This window comes from Equus asinus, chromosome 2, assembly GCF_041296235.1.
Source record: "Equus asinus isolate D_3611 breed Donkey chromosome 2, EquAss-T2T_v2, whole genome shotgun sequence".
Taxonomy (NCBI): domain Eukaryota; kingdom Metazoa; phylum Chordata; class Mammalia; order Perissodactyla; family Equidae; genus Equus; species Equus asinus.
In genome coordinates this window covers 143,370,113-143,394,120 of record NC_091791.1, presented here as the reverse complement: position 1 = coordinate 143,394,120, position 24,008 = coordinate 143,370,113, and the positions used below count along the sequence as shown (strand labels likewise).

At 37.7% G+C, this 24,008-nt stretch overlaps 1 protein-coding gene across 1 annotated transcript in view; it reads left to right on the top strand.

Annotated features, from left to right (window-relative positions):
- Positions 1–24,008, top strand: part of UNC13C (unc-13 homolog C) — a 565,722-nt gene that overhangs the window by 501,435 nt on the left and 40,279 nt on the right. The window contains 1 exon segment of the mRNA XM_070501335.1: positions 6,169–6,316. Coding sequence (XP_070357436.1) covers positions 6,169–6,316 — 148 coding nt within the window.

Below are 24,008 nucleotides of genomic sequence, written 5' to 3'. Positions count from 1 at the left end.
AGGTTAAATAATCTACGCAAAAATCACATTGCATAGAGGAACGATGAAGAATTACATTTTCTAGCATATTTTAAATTAAACAGCAGAGGGCAAAGAGGTGAAGAGGATTCTAAAATCTCAGCATTGGAAACGTAATGCAACATCTCCCCTCTCCTGCTCATGTAGACAGATGCCATCCACGGTGTTTTTGGCCCATAGTCAACTGGCCACCACTTAATAATGACTGGTAGTGGAATGTCACTAAACTCACAAGTAGCAGCTTCAATTTTTAAGATGCACTTATTATTAGAAAGGTCATCTTTATAATGAACTAAAATCTGCTTCTCTGGTACTTCTAGCTACTCATTGGTTTTCCTTCTGTCCTTTGAAACTACTATAAAATAATTCTATTTCCTTTTCTATGTAACTCTTCAGACATTGAAGAAAACTGTCATGCAGCCTCAAGTTGTCTGCAGCCATTTATTGAATAACATGTCTTGTAGACCTTACAAAATTCTGGTTGTCTACCTTTGGATGCCCTCCACTGTTTTCACATTTCTTATAAATGATGAAGCCTTAATAATGAATTAGGAATGACCCTAATATTTCAGATGTGTTCTAACCATCAGAGAATGCTGTTGCTCTATCATACCCTTTGTCTTGACCTGTCTACCTATATTAATGCATGATCAGATTCCATTAGCTTTGATGGCTGCCCTGTCACTTATTAAATCATGTTGAACTTGAGAGCAAATAAAGCTTTATGGCTTTTAAAGTTCTACTGATGGTAAGCCATGTCACCCCCATTCTGTACTCTGCAGTAAACATTTTATCGTGAATACAAGCCTTTTTCTTATCTCTTTCTCATCGCATCCTGTAAATGTTGACCCACCATGCCAGACTGCCAAGATGTTTCTGAAGCCAGATTCTGTCATCCAATGTAATAATGTCAAGCTTTGGCTCATCTGCACATTTGAAAAACATGCTCTCTGCCTTTGTCTGTCCAAGTCCATGGTGAAAATATCAGCCAGGAAATGGCCAAGGGAGAGAGAATGTCACCCAGCTGACATCCTTATCCTTCACAGCACTAAACAACCAACTTTTCCACTGTTCTCTAACTGATCGAAAATTCCTTTCTTGGCCAGCCCCAGTGGCCTACTGGTTAAGTTCAGCGCACTTCGCTTCAGCAGCCCAGGTTCGGTTCCCAGGTGCAAACCTACACCACTCTGTCAGTGACCATGCTGTGGTGGCAGCCCACATGCAAAAAGAGGAAGATTGGCAGTAGATGTTATCTCAGGGTGCATCTTCCTCAAAAAAACCCAAAAAGACACTTACTTTCTTGAATGAGGAGGAAATGACTTCCTGTCCCAACTTGTTATGTTGCCAAGTATTTTCTGCTGATTTGCACCAATCTAAGTAAAGCATCTAAACAGATCAAACTGGAAGTTCCTGGATTATGTTGCAGTTTGCAGAAGAACAAGAAGAAGCTGAATCCCAGGTTTTTTCTGGTTAGAACCAATAGAGAAAAATCCACTTTTTTTCAGGCATAGGGAAACATCCAGAAGTCTTTAAAACCCCACACTCACAAATTCCCCTCTAGTATATAACTCCCCCCAACACACACCAAATGCTTACTATAATGAGTAAAGGTCAACTAGGCTGCACAGAGCTGTTGATAGCGAGTTCTGTTTAATAGCTAAGACATTCACTCCCACACATTAGCCCCAATTTATATTCTTCAAATTCAGGCCTCAGCAAAATACAAATTCTACTCTCCTGTTCCTTCAAGGGCTATTGCAAAGAGTCAAAACTGAATGTGAAATCTCTCAATGCCAAGGTGCAAGCCATAACTGCAGCCCCCTTTCTCCTGATTATCTGTGCGAGTAGGATAAACAGACGGATGCTGTTAGGAGCTGTCCCAGGTTCTGAACCACTGTGTAAAAGGCTTCCGTGAAGCAGCATTTTCACTGAGTTTTTATTTGCATAACTATAATTTCCTTCACTCATCGAGTGAGGAGCCCATGGCATGTGTTATTTATCTGTGTTCACTGAACAGAGGGTTTCATTCTTAGCATCTTGCAACTTGTTTTCTCTACTAATATTGCTACCTTTTGTCCTCGGTTTGTCTTTCAATATCTCCTATTATACAGCGCACTCAAAAGACAAAAGCATCAGTTCTGCCTCTACAAATCTCCTACTGTTCACTTACTATCCTGCTAGACCCTCTAGTAGAATGACTCATTGTACCCCATGACTAAAACGGAGGAAATCAGTTCAGTATCATAACCTAAAACTCTAGGGAGGGCCTTAGGCTCTACTCAGAACAAACTCATATCTTATTTATGTTTTCACTTCATGACTAGTCCCTCACTTCCCAGAGACCTACAAAATAATGCCTTCATGGTAAAAATATGTCTTCCTACAAAATTATTAGAGGATTCAAGAGTGAATACATAGTTTATACCTTCATAGTGTAACTCTCTGCTTCCATGAAGCCTTCTAGACCCTCAAAAATATCTATTATATGAAGTCCAGTCACATTCTTCTATCCTATGGTTTCCTAAGCCATATTCCATGGAACACTTGTGTCCCCAAGCATGTTAATAGATGCCCTATTTGATAGGTGTCCTATAGCCAAGGAATTTTAAGAACCAGATATGTTAATGAAAGATTAGACAGATTTCTTTACCACAGTGAGTCTCAGAGCCTTTAATATATTAATGACATTGTGAATCTTTAAAAGTCCAATGTCATCTCTTAACTTCTCTAGGCCCTCTACTACTTAGAGGCAACTTGTGGCTTCCAGGCAGCACAAGTTTGTGGTGAGAAGAGAGTAACAGCAGCAAAGCAGTATATTTTAAACTATACCAAAGAAATCTGAAAACTACAACTACCTTAATTCTTCTTAAGTACTGGGATTCCCAGAGTTTAGTTTCTCTTGGTTACCTAATAGGATTGTCCTATTTCTCTAGTCTACTGTAATGAATTATCTAGTGGCTGCTAAAATTTAAAAAAAATGACAATGCTGATAAGTTGATAAAAACCAAAGTTGTCACTTCTTTAGAAGCCTTTACTAACTCCTTCCCCCAATAGAATTGTTTGCCGCCCTCATTATCTGTATTTTCAAATCATTTTTCTTATACCTGCAGTGTATTATTGGAGTTATTCATTGACATTTTGGTTACATTTGCTACTAGATTATAATTCCTTTGAGAACAACCTCTGGGTCTCTTTCACTTCATATCCTGAGCATCTAGCACAAGGTCTGGCTCATGATACAGGTTTAATAAATATTTATAAGGGACAGAGGGAGAGAGAACAGGCAAGAAGGCAGACCCCACCACTGACGCTGGGTGAGCCAAGGACCCATGGTCCTATCCTCACAAATTCAACAGTAACAGTGATAATCCTTATGAATGCTGTCACTGTGCTGCTTTATATACACTGTTAAAGAACAGTTTTTAAAAGAGAACATAATAATGACATTCATGCAATTAAAAAACTTGTCAAAATCTTATTTAACTCATCAGTTAATGAGGGAACCAGTAAGCTCTTACAACTGGCTCAAAGGAGAATTCTAAGAACTACACAGGAGGATAAGCAATAAAGAAAGCTGAAATAAATTTACAAATAAAGGCAAAACAGATCAACACTCTGTAAATTGAGTATTTAACTCATCAGTTAATGAGGGAACCAGTAAGCTCTTACAACTGGCTCAAAGGAGAATTCTAAGAACTACACAGGAGGATAAGCAATAAAGAAAGCTGAAATAAATTTACAAATAAAGGCAAAACAGATCAATCCACAGAACAATAATCAGTTGCATCCCATCAGAAATAATTCATTTTCATTTCTATGGGCAAGAGTCATTTACATCATTATCCATTTTCCACAATTTACAGAGTGTTGAAAAGCTCAAAGACAACGAAAAGCAAAGATAACTCAGATGGACATACTAAACAGAACGTGCACAATCTTTTTTGTCCATTTTGAAGTCTTTCACAATTTTTCCTGTCAACTCTTAGCAGTCCCAAGAGATGACAAAACATCATTTTAGATGCTGCTGCTTCTTGTACTTCTTTTTATTGTAATCTTCCAGCACTTATGCTCAGGTTTGATAAGGCTGGCACTTGCCTGAGAAACACTGAGAGAGAGAATGTGTTCCCTTCCAGAGCCACCCCTAACCCCACCCTCACCCCCTAAACCCCCTCCCCTTCCTGATTATTTATCCCACTGTTCTTTACAATTAGGGTGAGTTATTTCATCTGATGACTCCTTGGTTCATTATATAAAACAGACCTCCAGAGAACACCCAACCACTCCTCTAGGAGAGAGAGTCTAGTCCAAGCTAAATTTTCCCCTCTCAATACATCCATTTAATATAGTCCACCTTACATATCATACCATGTTTCCTGAAGAAAGGAACTGTCATAGTTTTTTGTACCCGCCAAGACACCTGAAACAATTCTGGACTCATAGTCCTCAATAAATACTTTCTACATGTGAAAATATTTTAACATTTTAAAATATTTGAACATTTAAAATATGTAAAATAGAAGATCAAGGTGTAGAACAATTTTAAATATTATATCTTTGTCATCTCTTAAAAAGTAAGAAAAGGCTTTTCCCATTTTTATATGCCTCCTCTTCATAACCATAGGCAGCTTTTGGCACAAGTTGTGTTCTTACAGTACTCTCAGCTAGAATCAGTCAATGGAGTTTTAAGTAGTCATAGGTTTTTCTCCTTGCAGTGTCCACATTGTAGCAATCTTTCTTCACATTACATCCCCATTGCCTGCTTTCTCTGGCCTGTGCCTTGATTCTTCTCTGCGTTGCACTCTTTGAAAGTACACTCAGATGCTTACAAATGCCCAGAATATTTCTCTGTATCTCCCCTTGAATAGGGGAGAAAACTAAGACAATTAACATTTTTCAGTTCATTCAATTATTTTACCTTAAAATTTCTTTGTATGTGTGTGAGGGAGATTGGCCCTGAGATAACACCTGTGCCAATCTTCCTCTATTTTTTGTACGTGGGACACCACCACGGGATACTTTGATGAGCAGTGTGTAGGTCTGGACCTGGGATATGAACCTGTGAACCCCTGGCCGCCAAAGCAGAGCACATGAATTTGACCACTATGCCACCGGGCTGGCCCCTACCTCAGACATTTTTAAGGAGTGGGATAGAGAGATGATACATATCCATTTAAGAGAGTGTATCAGAATCATTTGTTGAGCTTTATCAAAATATGTCATTCTGTAAGAGTCATAGATCACAGTGAGCCAGGTTGCAATAAGTGTGTAGTTTAGCATTGTTGGCACAGGGGGACAGAGAACAATTTATCTAACCTTAACAGAATTCTACAAATATGTTATCATCTATAAATGGCTGGGGGAAAAAATCCTTAGTTTTATCACGTATCTCTAGATATTCTGCCTTCCAAAGTGATGTCTGTGCATACTTGCAGCATGAGAAACACTAACATTCCTCAATCACAATATTTATTGTCAAAGAGCATATATCTTCTCTATTATCTTACCTATAAATATTTTAATGTTTTGAGTTTGTTGGATGACAATATCAAAAACAAAACAAAAGAAAGACTCTATGTTTTAGTACATTTATCAGCCACAAGGTTCAGGGGATACTGGGTTTCCAAGGACAACTCTGCATCTTCAGGTTGACAATCTATATAGTGTGTTATTAGAGCATTGGGAACATGGAGCAACTGGCACAGGCCTAGAATCGCAAAGTAGTATCTTAAAAATATGCGACCAGAAGCTACCTCCTTTGTGAAATTTTGACAACTCTGGATATTTTTCTCACGCTCTAGAAATAGAACTTGATGATTGTTGAATTGATCATTGTTATCTAAACCTGTCATTCTATAAGCATTCTGACCACTGCAACTTTATGATCCCATTTGCTTAACTAAAGTTTTGAATGAGAAGAAAAATCTTAAGCCTCAAGAATCTGGGGTCTCTGATGTAAAAAGATATTGAGGGAACCTGACTTACTTGGTAATGACCTAGCAATGGGCACATGGTAGCATTATTTCTTTGTATCTAATTTATTTTGATCATATTGTATTATGCCATTTGATGTTCACTATTACAGCAATAAAATCTCCCCTCCAATACCTCTTCTAAATGCCTCTGCTTACATTATTATTTTTTTCTTTCTAGCAATACTTTCATGCAGGAGGAAGTGGCCTCAAGAAGAATTTCTTGGAGAAAAGCCCAGATCTTCAGTCTCTGAGATATGCTCTCAGTCTTTATACCCAAACTACTGATGCCTTGATAAAGAAATTCATAGACACCCAAACCTCACAGAGTAAGTAACATATTGGTTGTGAGAATAAAGTAAACTAAAAACAACTAAAATTCAATTTAAGAATTATTATAAATAGTAATAATTTTTAATACAATAAATTAAACCATCAATAAGAATGGAAGATTATGGTTAACAGAAAATTACCAAATTTTTTTAGCACTCATGAATTATAATTTTATAAATAATTTCAATAACACTAGGATATGCTTAGTATGAAAACTGTACAGAATGGGTGACTCTTCTTGGTGATTCTAACTACATAAAATTTAGTAAAACCTAGTTTTGAATATCCATGACTTCAATTCGGTACAAAAGTTTCAGTGTTTGCTGGTCTTGGTAACTTCTAAAATATGAGAATAATTCCCCAAATCGTGACTTCAAATATGAAATCTCCTGCTCTGGGGTTTCCAGAAGAGAAATCTCATTTTATCCTAATTTTCTATGAGAAAAATTCTAAGTTTTACTTTGAAACAAGCCAAGACGCAAGTACTTTATTGGAAATTCGGATCTATTTCATGTGGCAAAGTTCCCACCTCATAAGCTTCTAGGATATTACTGTTAAGTAACCTTTCTTTCAAGTTGCTTTTTGATTTATTACATTTTGGTAATTATATGCATGTAAGATCTGGCATTTCTGAGAGATTATTGGAAATGTCCTTCTCAGTAAAAAAGAGCCAAATAGAGGCTGAAATTGCACCAGAGAAATAATAAAGACAAATAGGAAGACATTGTCTTCATTCACGAGAGATCCTCAGAAAAGAAAGCATACAGATTTTTTTTTCTGTGATGAAAATGCTCCAGACTAGTCTGTTGTTCTTCATGGATATTTTAATTTTTCTAACTATATGAAAGAAAATGCCAGGGTAGGTGATAGGCCTGTCTTTAACACTTTGTGCTTTCTGATAGTGCCCAATTAAATGCTACATATGCTCCTTTTAATGCTGTATGAAAACCCAGTTACATCTTGGGATGGTTGCAGAAAGGAGAAAAGAGGTGAGCTCATGAGGGGTTGTCAAGAGATACAGAAATATGCAAACATTACTCCCTGAATCCATGATCCCTCAAGGTTTGCTGAACTTCATAAATATGAATGCAATTCTAATATATCATATAGTTTGTAGCTTTATTCCCAGAGAATGTGAGTGTATAAAATCTTTGCTTTGCTTTTATGGGTATACATTTGTGTGTTTACACACACACACATATGCACATGCAGCCCGTGTTTTAGCATAGATGTCACAACAAAAGACTACATATGGACATCAATTTTGGTATGTGGAATTTGGCACATGTACTTATTTTTGTTGTATGTATTGTATGGCAGCAATAAAAACATATGGGGAGAAAACAAGAGGATCCATAATCCCAGTAACCCCCTGACTTAACAGGACTTATTTCAGTCTTGTTCTCTCTTTTTCTTTTTTACTGCCCTTTTCTGACTTTTTCTGAGTAAACAATTTTTAATTTTTTTTCGCATAACTGAAATTGACAGGATATAGATCTGCAATGGCTTTGCATTTTCTCCAATAGCTACCTTCAACCATACTTTGTGGAAACTATTTCCATCTCCTCCCTACCTACCTCATCATCCTCCCAACTGCCCCCAGCCAGGCACGATCAGGCCCAAAAGACCTGAGTTGTGAAGGGAGCTTGATGAGCCCTTCCCCACCCCTCCCTTACCCTCTCCTAAGATCCCTCTCTGCTTCAGAGTTTTGGGCAGAAACTGAAGAGGAGAAGGGAGATGTCCTTATTGTCCCTTCTATGGTACATCAAAATGCTGGCTTTTCTGGGGGCCCAGTGTTAGGGGCCCTCCTATCTGTTCAGCTTCCTGATGAGTGGAATCTGCTCCAGGTCCTTTCAGGGACCCCTCAGTGACCACCTCCTGCAGCACATACCATAGCTTCTTGCTCCTTGAATATCTGCTCCTAGTGGCCAGCCCTCTGGAATGGGGTCCCAGCAAGAAGGCTGAAGCCCAGCTTCCTCCTGTGGGGTCACTTGAGCTCATACATTCTCTCTATGTCTTTGGTGATGATGGGGGCTTCACTGTCACTGTTGTCTCTCTACAATTATCCTCTCCACTTATTCAAATAAGTATTTGTACTTCCAAATTGAAGGAAGGGGGATGACAGGAATACTACTGCCTAATATAACATAACCATTGTTCAGTCAAAAATGGAGGCAAGACAAATTCTCTTCAGTTAATGGATGCAGGATTTCTGAGTTTATATTCATTCCCTCTCTTCTAAGTCTATCACGATCCCATCTCAATATTCATTACCAATGACTGAATAATAAAGTTAGCTAACAACATCATATGCTTTAGAAAATAGTGAGAGAAAGGAGAGATAAAATGAAAATTAGCTGAATAATAGAAATGTTTATGACACAACCAAAAAGAAAATATAGTAGAGGATATAATCTTCATCTCTATAGCAGACTCTAGAGTCATGGTTTGTGTTTATGACTTCCAAATGCTCCTGTCCAGTCCATATTCCCTTTGGCTTCAAAGGAACCTTAGCTTCCAGGGTTCTTTAACTGACAGAGAAACAGAAAAGTTGAATTCTCGAGGATCTTATTTATATGGTGTGCTATACTATCCTACTCACACTTGACAATTGACATGTTGAAGGAGATGAAGTTGGGTTCCACCTTTGGATTCCTTTGGTACTCTTCCCTGCAGATGAGTGTTTACAGTTAATAGTAGGATCAGCTGTGCCCTTTTTGTACCTGTTATCCTGGTAGCGTGAAGAATCCAAAATGAACAAATGAAGTCTCAGTTTCCAGTGTAAATATTGTTGTAATTATTCAAACAATTTTCTAGGACTTAGCACCAAATACCCATGACTATTTATTATATTTAATTTTTGTTAATCTAACATATTTTGTTAATACAATTTTAAAAGACCATACTGGCATTAAAAGACAAAACTGATGTTTATATTTAAATATAAAATTTGAGGGGCAAGCCCTGTGGCCGAGTGGTTAAGTTCGTGCACTCTGCTTCGGCGGCCCAGGGTTTTGCTGGTTTGGATGCTGGGCATGGACATGGCACTGCTCCTTAGGCCACGTTGAGGTGGCGTCCCACATGCCACAACTAGAAGGACCCACAGCTGAAATATACAACTATGTACTTGGGTGACTTGGGGGGAAAAAGAAGAAAAAAAAAAAAGACTGGCAACTGTTTTTAGCTCAGGTGCCAATCTTTAAATAAATAACTAAATAAGTAGATAAATATAAAATTTGAAATATAAGCTAGTACTGCATAATGCAAACCCCTGCCACTTTCTGCCTGAGGAGCCACAGGAGCATGCTTACCCTCACTCAGTGTAAACTGGGCTGTCAGAGAGTTAATGCCCCAGGGAGCAGCCCTCAACCACGGGAAGTCGGCTGATTAAAAAAACAAAACTTCAGCTTCCTCAGTTGGGACAACTCTGACATGTATTCTATGTGAACTCCAGAGTTCCCCTGTGAGATGGAACTCTGGTCCTCCTCAGAGGGATCGCTTCCCAGGTAGACCGTTTACCCTTGATGCTTGTCTCAGCTTCTGCTTCTGGGGGAACACAAACCCAAGGTCACACTGCTACAAAGTGGGGAGCCAGGTTCTAATTCAGCTAGTCTAGATCTAGCGGAATCTTAACCATCGTGTGCACATCTTTTTTCTTTTTTTCTGAAGAAGAGTCACCCTGAGCTAACATCTGTTGTCAATCTGCCTCTTTTTGCTTGAGGAAGATTGTCCCTGAGCTAACATCTGTGCCAGTCTTCCTCTATGTTGTACGTGGGTCACCACCACAGCACAGCCACTGAGAAGTGGTGTAGGTCCATGCTCAGGAATGAACGTGGGCCACCAAAGCAGAGTGCATCGAACTTAACCACTAGGCCATAGAGGCAGTCCCTATGTCTTCTTGATAAAGGCCAAATACCCTCAATGAATATTTCCCCATCACTTGAGCTTTTTCTTTCATGATTTCTTAATACAGAAGTAATTAATGAAATTCAACTTATAAGTAAGAAAACATTATTTGGAAAAACTTTTACATGTTTTGTTTACCTTATGATCCGTAAAACACAAAGTGATTTTTTGTCTCCTTAATTTCTAACTCAGACTCTACAGGGAAATTATTGTTTAAAACAACATTAAATCTTTATTCAAGTGTTTAATCCATCTACGTGTGGTGTAAAAGGACTTGGGGTCCTTTAGAAATCTAAGAGTGCTTCTTAAAGCATTCATATTTTACTTCTTTTATTCTCATAAAATCTTCCCTTACTCCATTTTCTTCTTTCCTTTTCTCTTGTTAAAATTCTCTTTCTCATCTCTTTCTCTTTTCTGTTGTTTTCCTTGTCTGTGTTTGAAAATTAACTGTAATATTAAATGTAAGGAAAAAAACAATGACAATTAATGGAATTATTTTTTCACTGTCTTCAAATTGAAAGATATACTTTCCTTTAAAAATATTTTTATTTTCATTGAGCTTCTACATAGTGGGTCTATAAGTATAGAAAAACCTGCTGGATCTTGCTCACTTATTCTCTCTTTACCTCCTCTCCTTTTTCTTTTTTTCTTTTGCTCCTTTCTCTCTCATTTTCACTTTGCTTCCCTCCTTCTTTGATCTCTTTTTGGCATAGATTTATATGTCATCTTTCACTAGTAGTAAAAACAAAAACAAAAACAAAGGGAAAAACTGCAAGGGATTGAGTCCCATTAGAAATTTATGAACCACAGAGTTCAAATGAGATCTATTAATTTGGAAAAACACTTCTTCTCTCCTCTTTCTATTCCAAATAACGGAAAATAAACGAATCCAAAATGGGTATAGAAGTATTCTTAAGTCATCAAATGAAACTGAGAGTTCAGTTTATGAGAGTAACATGTTTATTATTCTAGCACTATACTACAGTAGTAAAACAGCATCTTACTCTGCATTCACTTTACAAATATTTACCGAGCATCATGTCCGAACAAAGTCCCACATAATGAGGCATATATTCAAACCTGAACACAATGTGATGTACATCCAGTTGTTCTAATATGGTGATTCTCAAGCAGAGGTGATTTTGTTTCCCCAGGGACACTTGGCAATATCTGAAGAGCTTTGCTCTCACATTTAGGAATGGTGGTATTGTTACTGGTATCCAATGGGTGGAGATCAGGGAAGTTGCTAAATATCCTACAGTGCACAGGACAGCTTCCTAAAACAAGAATTTATCTGGTTCCAAATAGCAAAAGCGCCCAGGTTGGGACACCCTGCCCTAATACTAGACTGAAAAGTGAGAAGTGATATAACATGGGTCATGTTAGAAGAGGAGGACATTTGGCTTGAGAGGATAGGAAAGGCAGAAGCTTCAGTGGGCAAACTGTGTCATAAAGTGGTAGAAAGAGAAAAGTGTTCTGGATGCAGAAACTGTCCAGGAAAGCATATACTTGTAGTCTTAATTTTAAAATCCTAATATTTCAAGCACATCCACAGTATATTTTTATTAGGAAAACGATGTCTATTTTGCTTTTAAAACAAAATTCACCACATCACCACCTATTTTTGAGCAATAGATATAGTTAAAAGTGCCTTAAATTTCCCTACACTATTAAAACATACTTAGATACTGTGGTAGGTTTATGTAACACTATTAGAAATTATTTTAATATTTGTAGTAATTATTACATATTCTTACTCTTAAAGGTTGGCCCAATGGTTTAAATTGAGTAGTTAGCTTGAAAAATTGTGCTCTTTTTCTTGTTGTTGTTTCTCAAGGATATGTTGCTTACAGTTGTAGAAGCTGGTACAAAATTCATTTCTTGCATCTTGATTACAATATTCGTCATCAAAAAACAAAAATGCTTTTCTAACAACCTTTTCATTGTACCCAGGGCTCTTTGACTATGTCACACAGTAGCAGACAGTGAAAATGTATAAAACTTTAACATATTAAATTGATTTTTTTTCAGTGAATAACACAATATGGAATGAGACATAGAATGAGTAATTGCTGAGCTATCCTGTGTTGTGCTCTGTTTCCTTACCTCAGCTGTTTAATAAAGGGAGAAACTGAATCTCAAAAGCTTTATAGACAAAAGGGATATTTTCGTGTCTAAGTTACAACTGGCTCATAAAGAAAAAAACAGATTCTACATTTAATGACTATGTCAGTCAATTAAAATATATGATATGAAATTTTTTATTCTATGATCTGTCCTCTTTTTAACTTTTTATGAGCAACATTTTTGAGTCCCTGCTTATTTGGAGTTTCTTAAAATTTAAATCAGAACCTTTCAACCCTTTTAATGACTTGTTTCCTGCTAAAGTGGAGTATAATGTATTCTAATTTGAAATGGAAATCAGAGAGCTAATGATTCACATTTTGGAATCTATGACTACACTTCAATGCATTCATTGTATAGAAAGCATTAACTATATCTAATTATGTTCATCAAACTATAGAAGATATGTCCTTTCTGAAATGGTTCACTGTGAAAGGGTCTCTTCTTATCAGAAATGTAGGCGAATTTAGCATTAATAATAGTTAGTTGGCAGAAGACTAGCATCAAAAGAAAGTCACTTTGGAGCCAAAGTCCACAGCTGAAATTTCAACTGGATGCCACTTATGGGGGAAAATGCTGAGGAATGTGTTCAGCATACATGGGGAAGTAACATTAAAATCCACTTGGCCATCTTCAATTTAATACTAATTTGAAAGCACAGACAGAAGTGGTTTCTCATGCTAGCTGATAAGCCTTTGAGATATAACCAGAAATCCAGAATCCCATCCAACAGATCTATGCCCCTGTCTTATCTCTGGGACAGTGGGATTCAACTAGCTAGCACTGCCTTCCAAGACAAGAGGTTAGCATTTCTTAGAGGGACAAGTGGAAAAATGGAGAATTTATGAAGTTTGGCCCTTAAAACGTTCCAGTTGGTCTGATGACATTCAAAGCTGTGTGAGGCTCTCCAGTGCAGTCAAAAAACTATACACAAATAACTCTAATAAGAGTGGTGATGTGATATGGTTCTGAGTACATTGAATCCTTTCCCAAAGTAGAAATGGCAAGTGTTAAGTAAGGTTACAGTAATGCTGAGCAATACTGGGCAGCAAGCAAGTTGTCTACCACTGTGCTATTCCTCTCAATAATTCTTCAAGGCCAGTAACATTATCCCACTACTCAGGTTAAGAAATGGAGTCACAAACAGATTAAGAAATGTTCTAAAGTCATGTAGATAAGTGGCAGAGACAATGCCCTTCCCACTATCTCATGCTTATTTTAATCAGCAAAGAAATCAGAATGTATTATTATTATTTCCTACAGCTCATGCTTTCCTCTCCCTAGTTTTGAATAATCAAGTTTACTTCATCCTCTTTACTTTTCATTTTAGTAGAACTAAATCTCCCTTCTGTTCAGGAGATAATCTTTAGTTAGTTTGTGTGTGTTGACAACAAACTCTATCCCCAAACTTCTAACTTCTTCCTTGGCTTGCCAGTTTCCTCATTCTGGCCCCAATTAACTGGGCATGCTCAGTAGCGTCATGGTTCTTAAACCATCCAAAATTACCCTTACTTGAGATTCTATCTGTTTGTTATTGATATCCTCACTGATATGAAAGAAAATCTTTATGGCTTTGCTAGGTTTTTCTTCCATGCTGATTCTCTTTCATTTCGGTCATCAAAAATTAGCATGTTAAAATTCCCAAGTCAAATCTCAGAATAATTCTCTTTGGAGGAGGAAAAACATTACATTTTAATGTCTGAGCTGTGCAGAATGAACTAAAGAGTATATTAGCTTTTCACTCAGGGGGATTATTTTCATTACACTCTGGTCAGGGCATCAAAATCCCAGATCCCACTTTCTCATAATGCAGTTTATCTTGCCCAGCATCTCATCTTTCTGGAAACCTGAAGTTAAATTGAGACAACTTGGTATAATTGGTGAAATCATTTGCAAAATTTAAGAGTCCTCACAGCACAGCATAAGCAGATGTGTGTTGTATGTCATGCAATGGGAAAATTATCATTCTTGGTGCACTAATATAAGTATATATACTTCTAGGTTAGAACAGGTGTGCTTTCATTATTGTTTAATTCATTTTTTGGCATGAATAGTTGAGAGATTTTTTTTTTATAACACTACCCTTTTAAATCAACAAGCATGTGTGTGAGGTGTGTCTTTTCATTTCCTGATCGGGTGAGAACCAGTTCTTATTCCAAGGCCATGCCCAATATCAGTGGTATTAGAATCCTGTTTTCTGAATTAAAGTGGTCTCTGTTACTTGCCTCTCAAAGGCTAACATTGGTTTAAATAATTCTGAAAGTAATGTATATATTTTTCTAAAATTAAACAAAAAATTTTAAAATTAAAGTTATTTTGTTTCTAAAACAAGTAAAAGAAAAAGACACTGGACATTTGGCATTATATTCAAAGATCTAATTAATAACTACTCGCGATTGTGATTTACTACAGTTTATAGGCATCCTCAAATACCGTTTTCTCACTTGAGTCTCAGAACAACCCTGCAAAGTCAGACAGAGGTCTTTAGATTATCGGCCTGATATTCTACACTGCATCTGCGTGCCCTTTTGAGACGGTCATTTCACCCAAGAGCAATAGATGCCATTGAAGTGATTAGAGCAAGGGTGCAGTGTGGGCAAAAGACTGAAGGGAGACAAGACAGAAGCAGGCAGAGAGGCTGGAGGCTGGGCTGCTGGGAACAGTGATGGAGAGATGTGGGCAGATTCCAGATGTAATTCAGCAGTACAATAGGCGAGGGCTAGTGAAATGAATCTTGTTAAATTAATAAAGATTTAGGATAAGAAATTTCTGTGACAGGATTCTCAAATAAAGCAACATTTACTTCTGTGTGGTGAAATTATGGTAGATTTTTTTTCTGCCTGCTTCTAATTTCCTGAACTTTCAAATTATCCAAAGTTTCCAAGTATTTCTTTTTGAATCATAATTTTCTTTTAAAAAGAAATATGGAGAACACATTTTGCTGTGCAAAGTAAATGAGTTTGATTGAATAACAACATATAATTAATTTAAAGTGGTAGACTTTGAAGATTTCCAGGGCCTTGAATATAAATCTGTGGGCTGGAATAAACAGCCCAATTAAACTTTTTCCTAAGGACTCAAAGGATCTCAGAATTGTTCTGTGAGTAGGAAAATTGTCCAAATGAAAACTGTGCACACACACACACTATTTTTACACACATATATACATTATATGTGTATATGTAATTTAATAATTTATAAATCTTATTTTATGAAATTTACCAGAGTGATTGGGCAATGCATTCACTAAAATTAATCAAAGGCTAAATCAATGATAAGACAGGTATTTTAAAAATTGTTTAATATTTTCTTATGGGTAACTATAATACCCTTTATATTTTTGTTACTGCTGTTATTTTTTGTTTTAGGTCTGATTAGAAAGAAAAACAGAGGTTAGAATCAGTTGTTTGGGAATTTTATGGAAATGCTGACAAACTGAGATGTCAGAAAAACATTCTTCAAATCACTGAGTCAAGAAAGCAAAATGCAATACAATTTCCCTGGACTCACTGAGCCATAACGTCTGTTTTAATGCACTGAGAACACGTTTTGTGACCAATGACGTCAGTGGCATTAATTGAAAACTGCAAACTATTGCCTTACAACCTCCATATGCCCTTTTTAACTAACTTCCAAGAAAAGATATGGGATGTTTTCTCCTTCAGTTATCCCTTGGCACTAGAATTTAAGTCTTGTTATTAAGCCTTTGATTTATCTTAGAAAAAGAAATATGAAGTGCGTTAAGTGGCATGGAAATAGTAAATCTAAGTCCTTAAAGGTTGGAAGCCAAGCTTGTATAAACCTCTAGCGTAAAGGTCTCCGGGGCAAGAATTTGATGTGTTGGTTAAGACAAGGAGTGGGGAACCATGCAGTCATGGCCTAAGCATCTGCTTTACCTCTGCCCAGCTATATGACCTTGGGATAAGACATTTAACCTCGCTAAGCCTCAATTTTCCCATCTGTAAAATGTTAGCATAATAATTCCTAAGTCCATTGGGTTGCTGGGAGGATCACAAGTGGTAATGCATGTGAAGCACTTAGCACACAGCAATTTCTCAATGAATATTAATTCTTAATTGATAATAATTATTATTCTTAGGTGTATGTCTAAAAGGTAACTTTCTTCTACAAATATGAAAAAAGAGGAACTCTCGTGGGTGCAGCTCTCTAAGCAAGGAAACCAATGATCAGATGCTCCCCCGTGAGCTGTGCCTCCACATTACCAAGAGACCCTCAGAGTGATTGAGAAACCTAAGACACTGACACCTGAAGGATTCACACCTGCATTTCTATGAACTACTTCTCCATACTTGCCATGCTTGTCGAATAATCACATATTTGTTGAACCCTTGCTATGCACAAAGCATGATGCTGGGTATGAGACATGGGATAAATTCTCTGCTCCGAGGAGCTTCCAATGAAGCCAAAACAACTATATAAAGGGAATAACAATCATCAGGGTATCTTAGGCTAAATACCAAATGAATCTAAACACCAGATGAAACCTAAGGGCTTTCAGAAGATGGAGAAAATCCTGTGGGCAGGAGAGTTGGGAGGCTTCAAAGAAGAAGCGTGGTTCAAGGTGGGCCTTGAAGGATTCAGCTAAGCTTTGTGAGTTGCAACTCGGGAGGAGAAGAGGAAGGCATGTCAGCAAGGCACAGAGGCCAAGTTGACCAGGAGACTCGTTAGGGAGAACTAGAGGAAGTGCTTTCCAAAGTGTAGTCTCGAGAGCAGCAGCACCAGGATCTCCTGATGTGTCAGTCAGCTGAGACCACTGTTAACAGAAAACCATAGACTAGGTGGCTTAAACAACAGAAAATTATTTCCTCACAGCTCTGGAGGCTGAAAGTACCAACCAATTCAGTTTCTGGTGAGAGCCTTCTTCCTGACTTGTAGATGGCTGCATCTCATGGAGTCTTCACAAAGTGCAGAGAGCAAGTGAGCTCTCTGGTGTCTCTTCTTATAAGGATGCTAATGTTATTGGGTCAGGACTCCACTCTTATGACCTCACTTAACCTTAACTACTTCCTTTGAGGCCCCATCTCCAAATACAGTCCCATTGGAAGTTAGGGCTTCAATATATGAATTTGGGGGGGACACAAGTATTCGGTCAATTAACCCCTGAGGATTTATTAGGAATGCAAAGTCTTGGGCCATACCCCCAAACCTATTGATTTAGAAACTCCAGGAGAAGGGCCCCAAAATCTGTGTTTTAACCAGCCCTCTGGGTGACTCTGAGCTTAAGAATCACTAGAGTAAAAAGCACGTAGGGAGGAGTGAATGGAGGGGAGATGAAAGAAGAAGATTGTGACCAGAGCTTAGAGAGCTTTGAATGTCAGGCCCGGGAGTGTGGAGATTGATCTGCAGTCAGTGGGAGGACCCAAAGGAGGGGGGTCAAACAGGTTAACGGAAAGCCCTCACGCTATGCTGTGTGTTTTGCACAGGAAGGAAGGAGAAAAACCTTTTGGAAAACAGTTTTGTGTTAAATATTCACAGTCTAAAAATAGTAATAGCAGGAATGGATAAAAAGGGATGAATATGAGGAACAGCATGAAGGAAAAATCTACAGGTCATTATAAGAAAAGCGAGCAAAGGTACTTAGGTACCTTGTAGATCCCTGCAAGCTACTACTAACCAAAACATGGAAGTGTAGATGGGATGCTGTTTTGAGGCAAATGATAAACTCAGTTTTATTTATTTCTGTCAGTGTTAAGAGCAGGACATGCAAGTGACTACGTGAGCTGGGCAGATGGGAGATGTAGTTAAGAGAGCAGTCAGTTCTGACACTACATTTAGGAGGTGATTACAGAATCCTGGGGAGTGCAAGCTCTGAGAAAGGCACACAGCAAGGGAGGATCAGCGAAGTCACTGAGCAAGCCCCCATTCAAGGGAGAGGAGCGGCCTGGAAATAGAGGGTGAAGATCAGGGCAGGGTAAAGGTCAGCGCCATTTAAACACTTTTGCTACTATCACCTCAAAAGGTCTCTAACTGAGTCTGAGCATGTCTGAAGGGGCATGTTTGTGACTCATTGTGAGTCCTCTGGGTAAATCATTGTGCTTGTGAATAGGGCCAACTAAGAAACCTATGAATCACAACCATCATTGGACGTAATTAGGCGACAGTAGCCTGGCACATTGTTAAACAGGGTAATGGCCTTCTGCAGCATCTGAAGGACCTAAGGATGTTGGCCCTTTATATGTATTTTTAAAATGTGTCACCTCATTTAGGGTCCCTGTCACAGTAAACTTGTGTTTCTCAAAATTTAGTGCACTTTAGAATCCCTCAGAGGGCTTGCTAAAACACAGCTTTCTGGACCCCACTCTTAGAGTTTCTGATTCATTAGGTCTGGGGTAGAGTCTAATAATTTGCATGATAACAAGTCCCCAGGAGCCACTGAAGTTGCTGGTCCAGGAACCACACTTTGAAAACCATTGTTAAGCCTTACACAGAGGCACTCCATAATGAGGGCCACCTTAGCTAACTCAGGGCAACTTGTTGGCTGCAAACTATCATTGTTGGCAATTTTTTTAGAAATGTGTCTCCTGGCTGAAACCTCTACATAAAAGGAGCACTCGAAAAGCGTAAGAGAGCAAACTATGGAGTCAATAAAAATGTTCTTTTCCAAATGAAAGCATGTGATTTATAGCCTCAAAGGAAGATCTTTATGTAGACTGCACCCAAAAGACAAAAAACTGAAAGCTAAAATAAAGGAAGGCCTTTATGAAAGGAAAACAAAACCACTTTCATGCTTGCCAAAGTTGACGTTCAGCCCCACATATTTTCCTCATGTTCTCATATTTTAGCTTTCACTTAAAATAACACTGCCTTTTTACATACAATAGAAGAAACTAGAAACTTGATTCCTGCCTGTCATTCCAAATAAAAGGGTTATTTTCAATTATTTTCAATTTAGTTTTTGTTCATGAACAATATTATGTAAATGATTTAAAAGCCAGTTTCTGTGGGAAAGCTTGGCTGTTTACATATATGTTTGTAATGTAAAATTTTTATGATAGATTTAGAACACATTAGATCCATTCCAGCTCTAAATTGCATTGCTATCTTGTAGTATGCAGCTATGCCTCGTTTCATTTTATTTTCCACTTGAAGTCATCTCATTCCCTTGGTTTACAAACACCTTGAATTCTCTTTAACTGAAAAGGCAAGGTAATTTCATAGAGCATGCCCCCTGGCAATGATAACCTCCGAGGCAGAACCAAATTAAACAGAGCAAAACTATAAGCAACATGTCCTACATCATTAAAGACAGGAAACAAAATGATGTTGAAAGGCAGGAAAGCCACTAGGAAGAAATTCAAAAGAGTGGAAGAATAGACAGATATACGAGAAATGGAGAAGAAGAAAGTCAATTTTCTCTTAGAGTAAGCCGATTTGGAAATTGCCAGCCCTAGTGGTCTACTGGTTAAGATTCAGCACTCTCCCACCATGGCCTGAGTTTGTTTCCTGGTCTGGGAACCACATCACCCATCAATCAGTTGTCATACTGTGGCAGCTGTGTGTTGCTTTGATGCTGAAAGCTATGCTACCAGTACTTCACATACCAGCAAGGTCACATGGTGGACAGGTTTCAGTAAAGCTTCCAGACTAAGATGGACTAGGAAGAAGGATCTGGCCATCCATTTCCAAAACAATTGGCCATGAAAACCTCAGAGGGGATGGCTCAAAAAGACCTGGCAGGGTTCTTCTCTGCTGTACACAGTTGCTAGGAATCAGAGTTGACTTGGCAGCACTAACAAAACAATTTGGAATTAGCAGACAAATGTTATAGTTATTTAAATGGCAAGATTAGTGAATCCTAGACAAACATTATGATCCAAATGTCCGTTATACAGAGCACATCTGTGTGTTTTACTTGATCCTCTCAGTGGCCCTACAAAGAACACAAGACTATACCCATTTTCAGATGAGGAGACAGGGATTCAGGGTGAGAATGGGTGACTTGTAAGAGTCACATCAATATTAAGTGGTGGAACTGTGCTCAAATCCAAATTCTTCCAGCTATAAACATGGGACATTTTCCACTAACCAGTAAACCAAAGCTTATCAGAGAGCTAATTTTTCTAAACATTTAGAGTGATGCTATGGACCTGTGAGTAAAACCAATTTTGATTTATAGTCAGTATTCCTTGTCATCGGCCTACCATTGATTATCTGATACGAGCAGTGGAATTAGGATGTAATAAAGTCTAATAGAACCTCTTATTATTTGTGTGGATATAATAATAACAGAGATGCAGAATTATAGATATTAATTCAATTCAACAGATATTTATATATTGTCTAATATTTGCCCTGGCATTTGGGAGTTTTGGCGAAAGATAGTTAAAAACAATATTTCTTCCCAATCTTTGAGAAGAAAGGAACCGGAAAGGTGAATATATTGAAGCAGAATCACCTAGATACTTGGTGATATAAGTAGGTTGTGCAGATTGTTAGAGCCATCAAGCAATAAGAATTTACCAGCAGCTCAGTCACTCATTCATTAATTCACTTATCCATTCACTCAACATTTAATCATTCATAGATTCATCTTTCACACCAGTATGGCTAGAAGCTACCCAGATAATTTGTTTCCTGACAGCAATCATTTACCAGCATTATAGATTTTATAAGTCTATTGATTGGGATTCAAACTTAGATTTCAATTTCAGCCTGTTGTGTCATGTTGATTTGACACAAATACCGATGAAGTGACATGACAGAATAACAGATGGAAAAATTCTACTCCTACCAGTACAATTCAGAAAACCCGTGAAACATTTATATGGCTTGGAGTTTCCTATTTGCTCAGAGTTTACTGTGGGAAACAGTTTTCTTCACTCCTTCCCAGTTCTTGAAAACAACCAACAACCAATTCATACAAGACAACTCACTGACTCAAAATGAGTGGTGTAAAAGGTACTCTGGATAGAGTATAGATTTAAATATTTTAAAAGATTATGTAGTTTTATAACTTCCACATTTATTTATTTTTATTTATTATTTATTATTATTTTTTTGCTGAGGAAGATTTGCCCTGAGCTAACGTCTGTGCCAGTCTTGCTCTATGTTGTATGCGGGTTGCCACCACAGCATGGTTGCCGATGAGTGGTGTAGGTCCAAGCCCAAGAACCGCACCTCCAACATTTAAATAGGAACTTGACAACTAAGGAGTTTGACACTGGTCCTCAAGGTCACCCCCAACTTTTTCTCAATTTATAGGCATTTCTGGTAGGGTGGAGTTTATCCCTAGAGGCAGATGTTACCTTCACCCCTCCCCTCAGACAACCCAGTTAGGGGAGTGCAAGTAAAGGCCAGATGACACAGATTCTCCTCCATCTAGTTCCCCACCTTCCGCTTTTCTACCCTGCACACCCCCTCTGTATACAAATGGCAAGCATGTTTTTACTTTAGTCAGGTAAAAAGTAGACCTCTTCATGTGAAATATTGATATACTCAGTAATAAAATATTTAAAAGAGAGCCCAGTTAGACATGTTTTAATGACTGAGTCACCTTTTTTTTTTTAAGAAAAAAAAAGATGATGATTCATTGTGCATTTGCATTCATTGTGTCACCAAGTTTCAGAAGACAATAAAATTTGTCCTGGGCACTGAACATGAGTGAAACACTTTAGTCTCGTCTCAGTAACATGGGTTTTGTGCTGATACCTGGATCAGACAGAATCAAAGGGTAGACATTGGTGAGCCCTAGATAAGATGGTTCATTGAATAGCTCTAGAACCCAAAGCATTATCTGCTCAAATACAAAGGAAATGTTACTTTAAATTTATTTATTTTCTCAAGTAAATTGAACTTTCCTCTGCAAATATGGTCATATTATCGATTTCTTCAAATCCTGGTTCTGCTACTTATCAATTATTTAATATTAGGTAAGCTCTTTATTTCTCTACACCTCAATTTTGTATAATTATAGAGGATATGAAGGAAAGAATATAGAAACAAAAAATAGATTATGTGGTCAAAGTAGTTTTGGGAACTCTGACTTAAAATTACAAGTTAAAATAGTTTTTCCTTAACTTTTAATTTGCTAATGTGCATTGTGACGAGGACATAGTGTGCAATATTTCCACATATATCTGTTCATGGAAATCTCTTTTATTTACAAAATCCATTTAGTATAAATGGTTCATAATGCCATTTACAAATATTGGTTAAATTCACACAAATACACACATACTCATAAATTTGAAGAGTTCGTTCTTCCTCAAAAATGACAGCAGGGGTATTTGTCTGTTTTGTCCATTTCTGTACCCCTGTGCCTGGTGCTCAATAAATATTTATTGGATGAAAAGTTTTTAAAAATTCCAGTGTATTTTATTATTATTCTGCCCATCCCACTTCTTCCTGCTTAACCCCTCTCATAATACTAACCAGGACTTAGGGTAATAGCAGATTTTAGAGCATATCAAATACGTCTGTATTCATGATCTTACTTGGTCCTCACAAAAACATAGGTAGAGAAATATTACCACTCCTTCCTTATCAATAGAGAAAATAGAAGTTCAGAGAAGTTACAGACTCACTAAAATTCACATCACTAGTGACAAGGATACAAATCCCTATTTCGAGATTCCACATCCAGCACCTTCTGTACTAAACATGGAAGAACCTCAAGAGAGCAATTGTTTCTAGAGCAGTCAAATGTTTAAACCACCCAAAGCACATGGTTGTCTACACCGTTTTTAAGAATATCTTTAGGTAGCCTATGTCAGTGTTTAATCACTTGTACAATGAAAACTTGTTCCCCGCATCTAGACAAACTTTCTCTGGGCAGGTGTTAAGTCTGTTTTATTTCTGTCCTCTGTCCTCTGTTTCTATGGACATGAAGGACATCCGGTCCTTTTCTTCCTGAGTATTACTTATAACCTAAAAAAAATATGGTCTTCTCCCTCCTCTTTCTTTCCTGCCTTTCCCTGACCACTGCAAGTAAACTTTGCAGAGAACTGTATCATGCTATTTAAGTTAGAGACATTGAAAAGATTAATTCCTCTCTTGCTTTTAAAGTAATTGTTTTTATTATTTTTGATTGTTTGTTTTTAAGAGAGATTTCACAGGTGTAACTTAGCGGCATATGGTCATTGATTAACCCTTTATTCTTCTAAGTGCTTTGGGCCAAAGAGAATAATGGACACCATTCCTACTCCAGAGTAGTCTTGATCCAATTCACCAGGGCATAATAGGTAAGCATGGGATCATAAGAGGATCACTTCAAAGGAGCACGTAGTGTGGGAATACAGCAGGCCCTGGACTGTTCCTTGATCTCATTAGAGTGAGGCCTCCGTAAATCCCAAAAGAATAGAGTTGTTACCCAAGGAAAACTGTGTGGAAGAGAAAAGTCTGGTGAGGAATCTTGACAGAGGCATATGATTCAGAGAAGAAGGGATTTTCTATGAACACAAAATAGTATCAGCAAAGGCAAGAAGTAGGAATGAGCAGGCTGTGTTCAGGGTGTTGAGAAGCAGGCCAGATGGGCCAACACAGAAGGTCTAGTTGAGAACAAGATGAGCTCGAGTAGGTGAAATTAGATTATAGAAGTCCTCTTAGATTTCTTTGTCCATATAATACTTTCATATTGCCAAATGTATAATAATCATAACACCTGAATATTTGCTACAATTCACTTTTTTGGTGCATTAT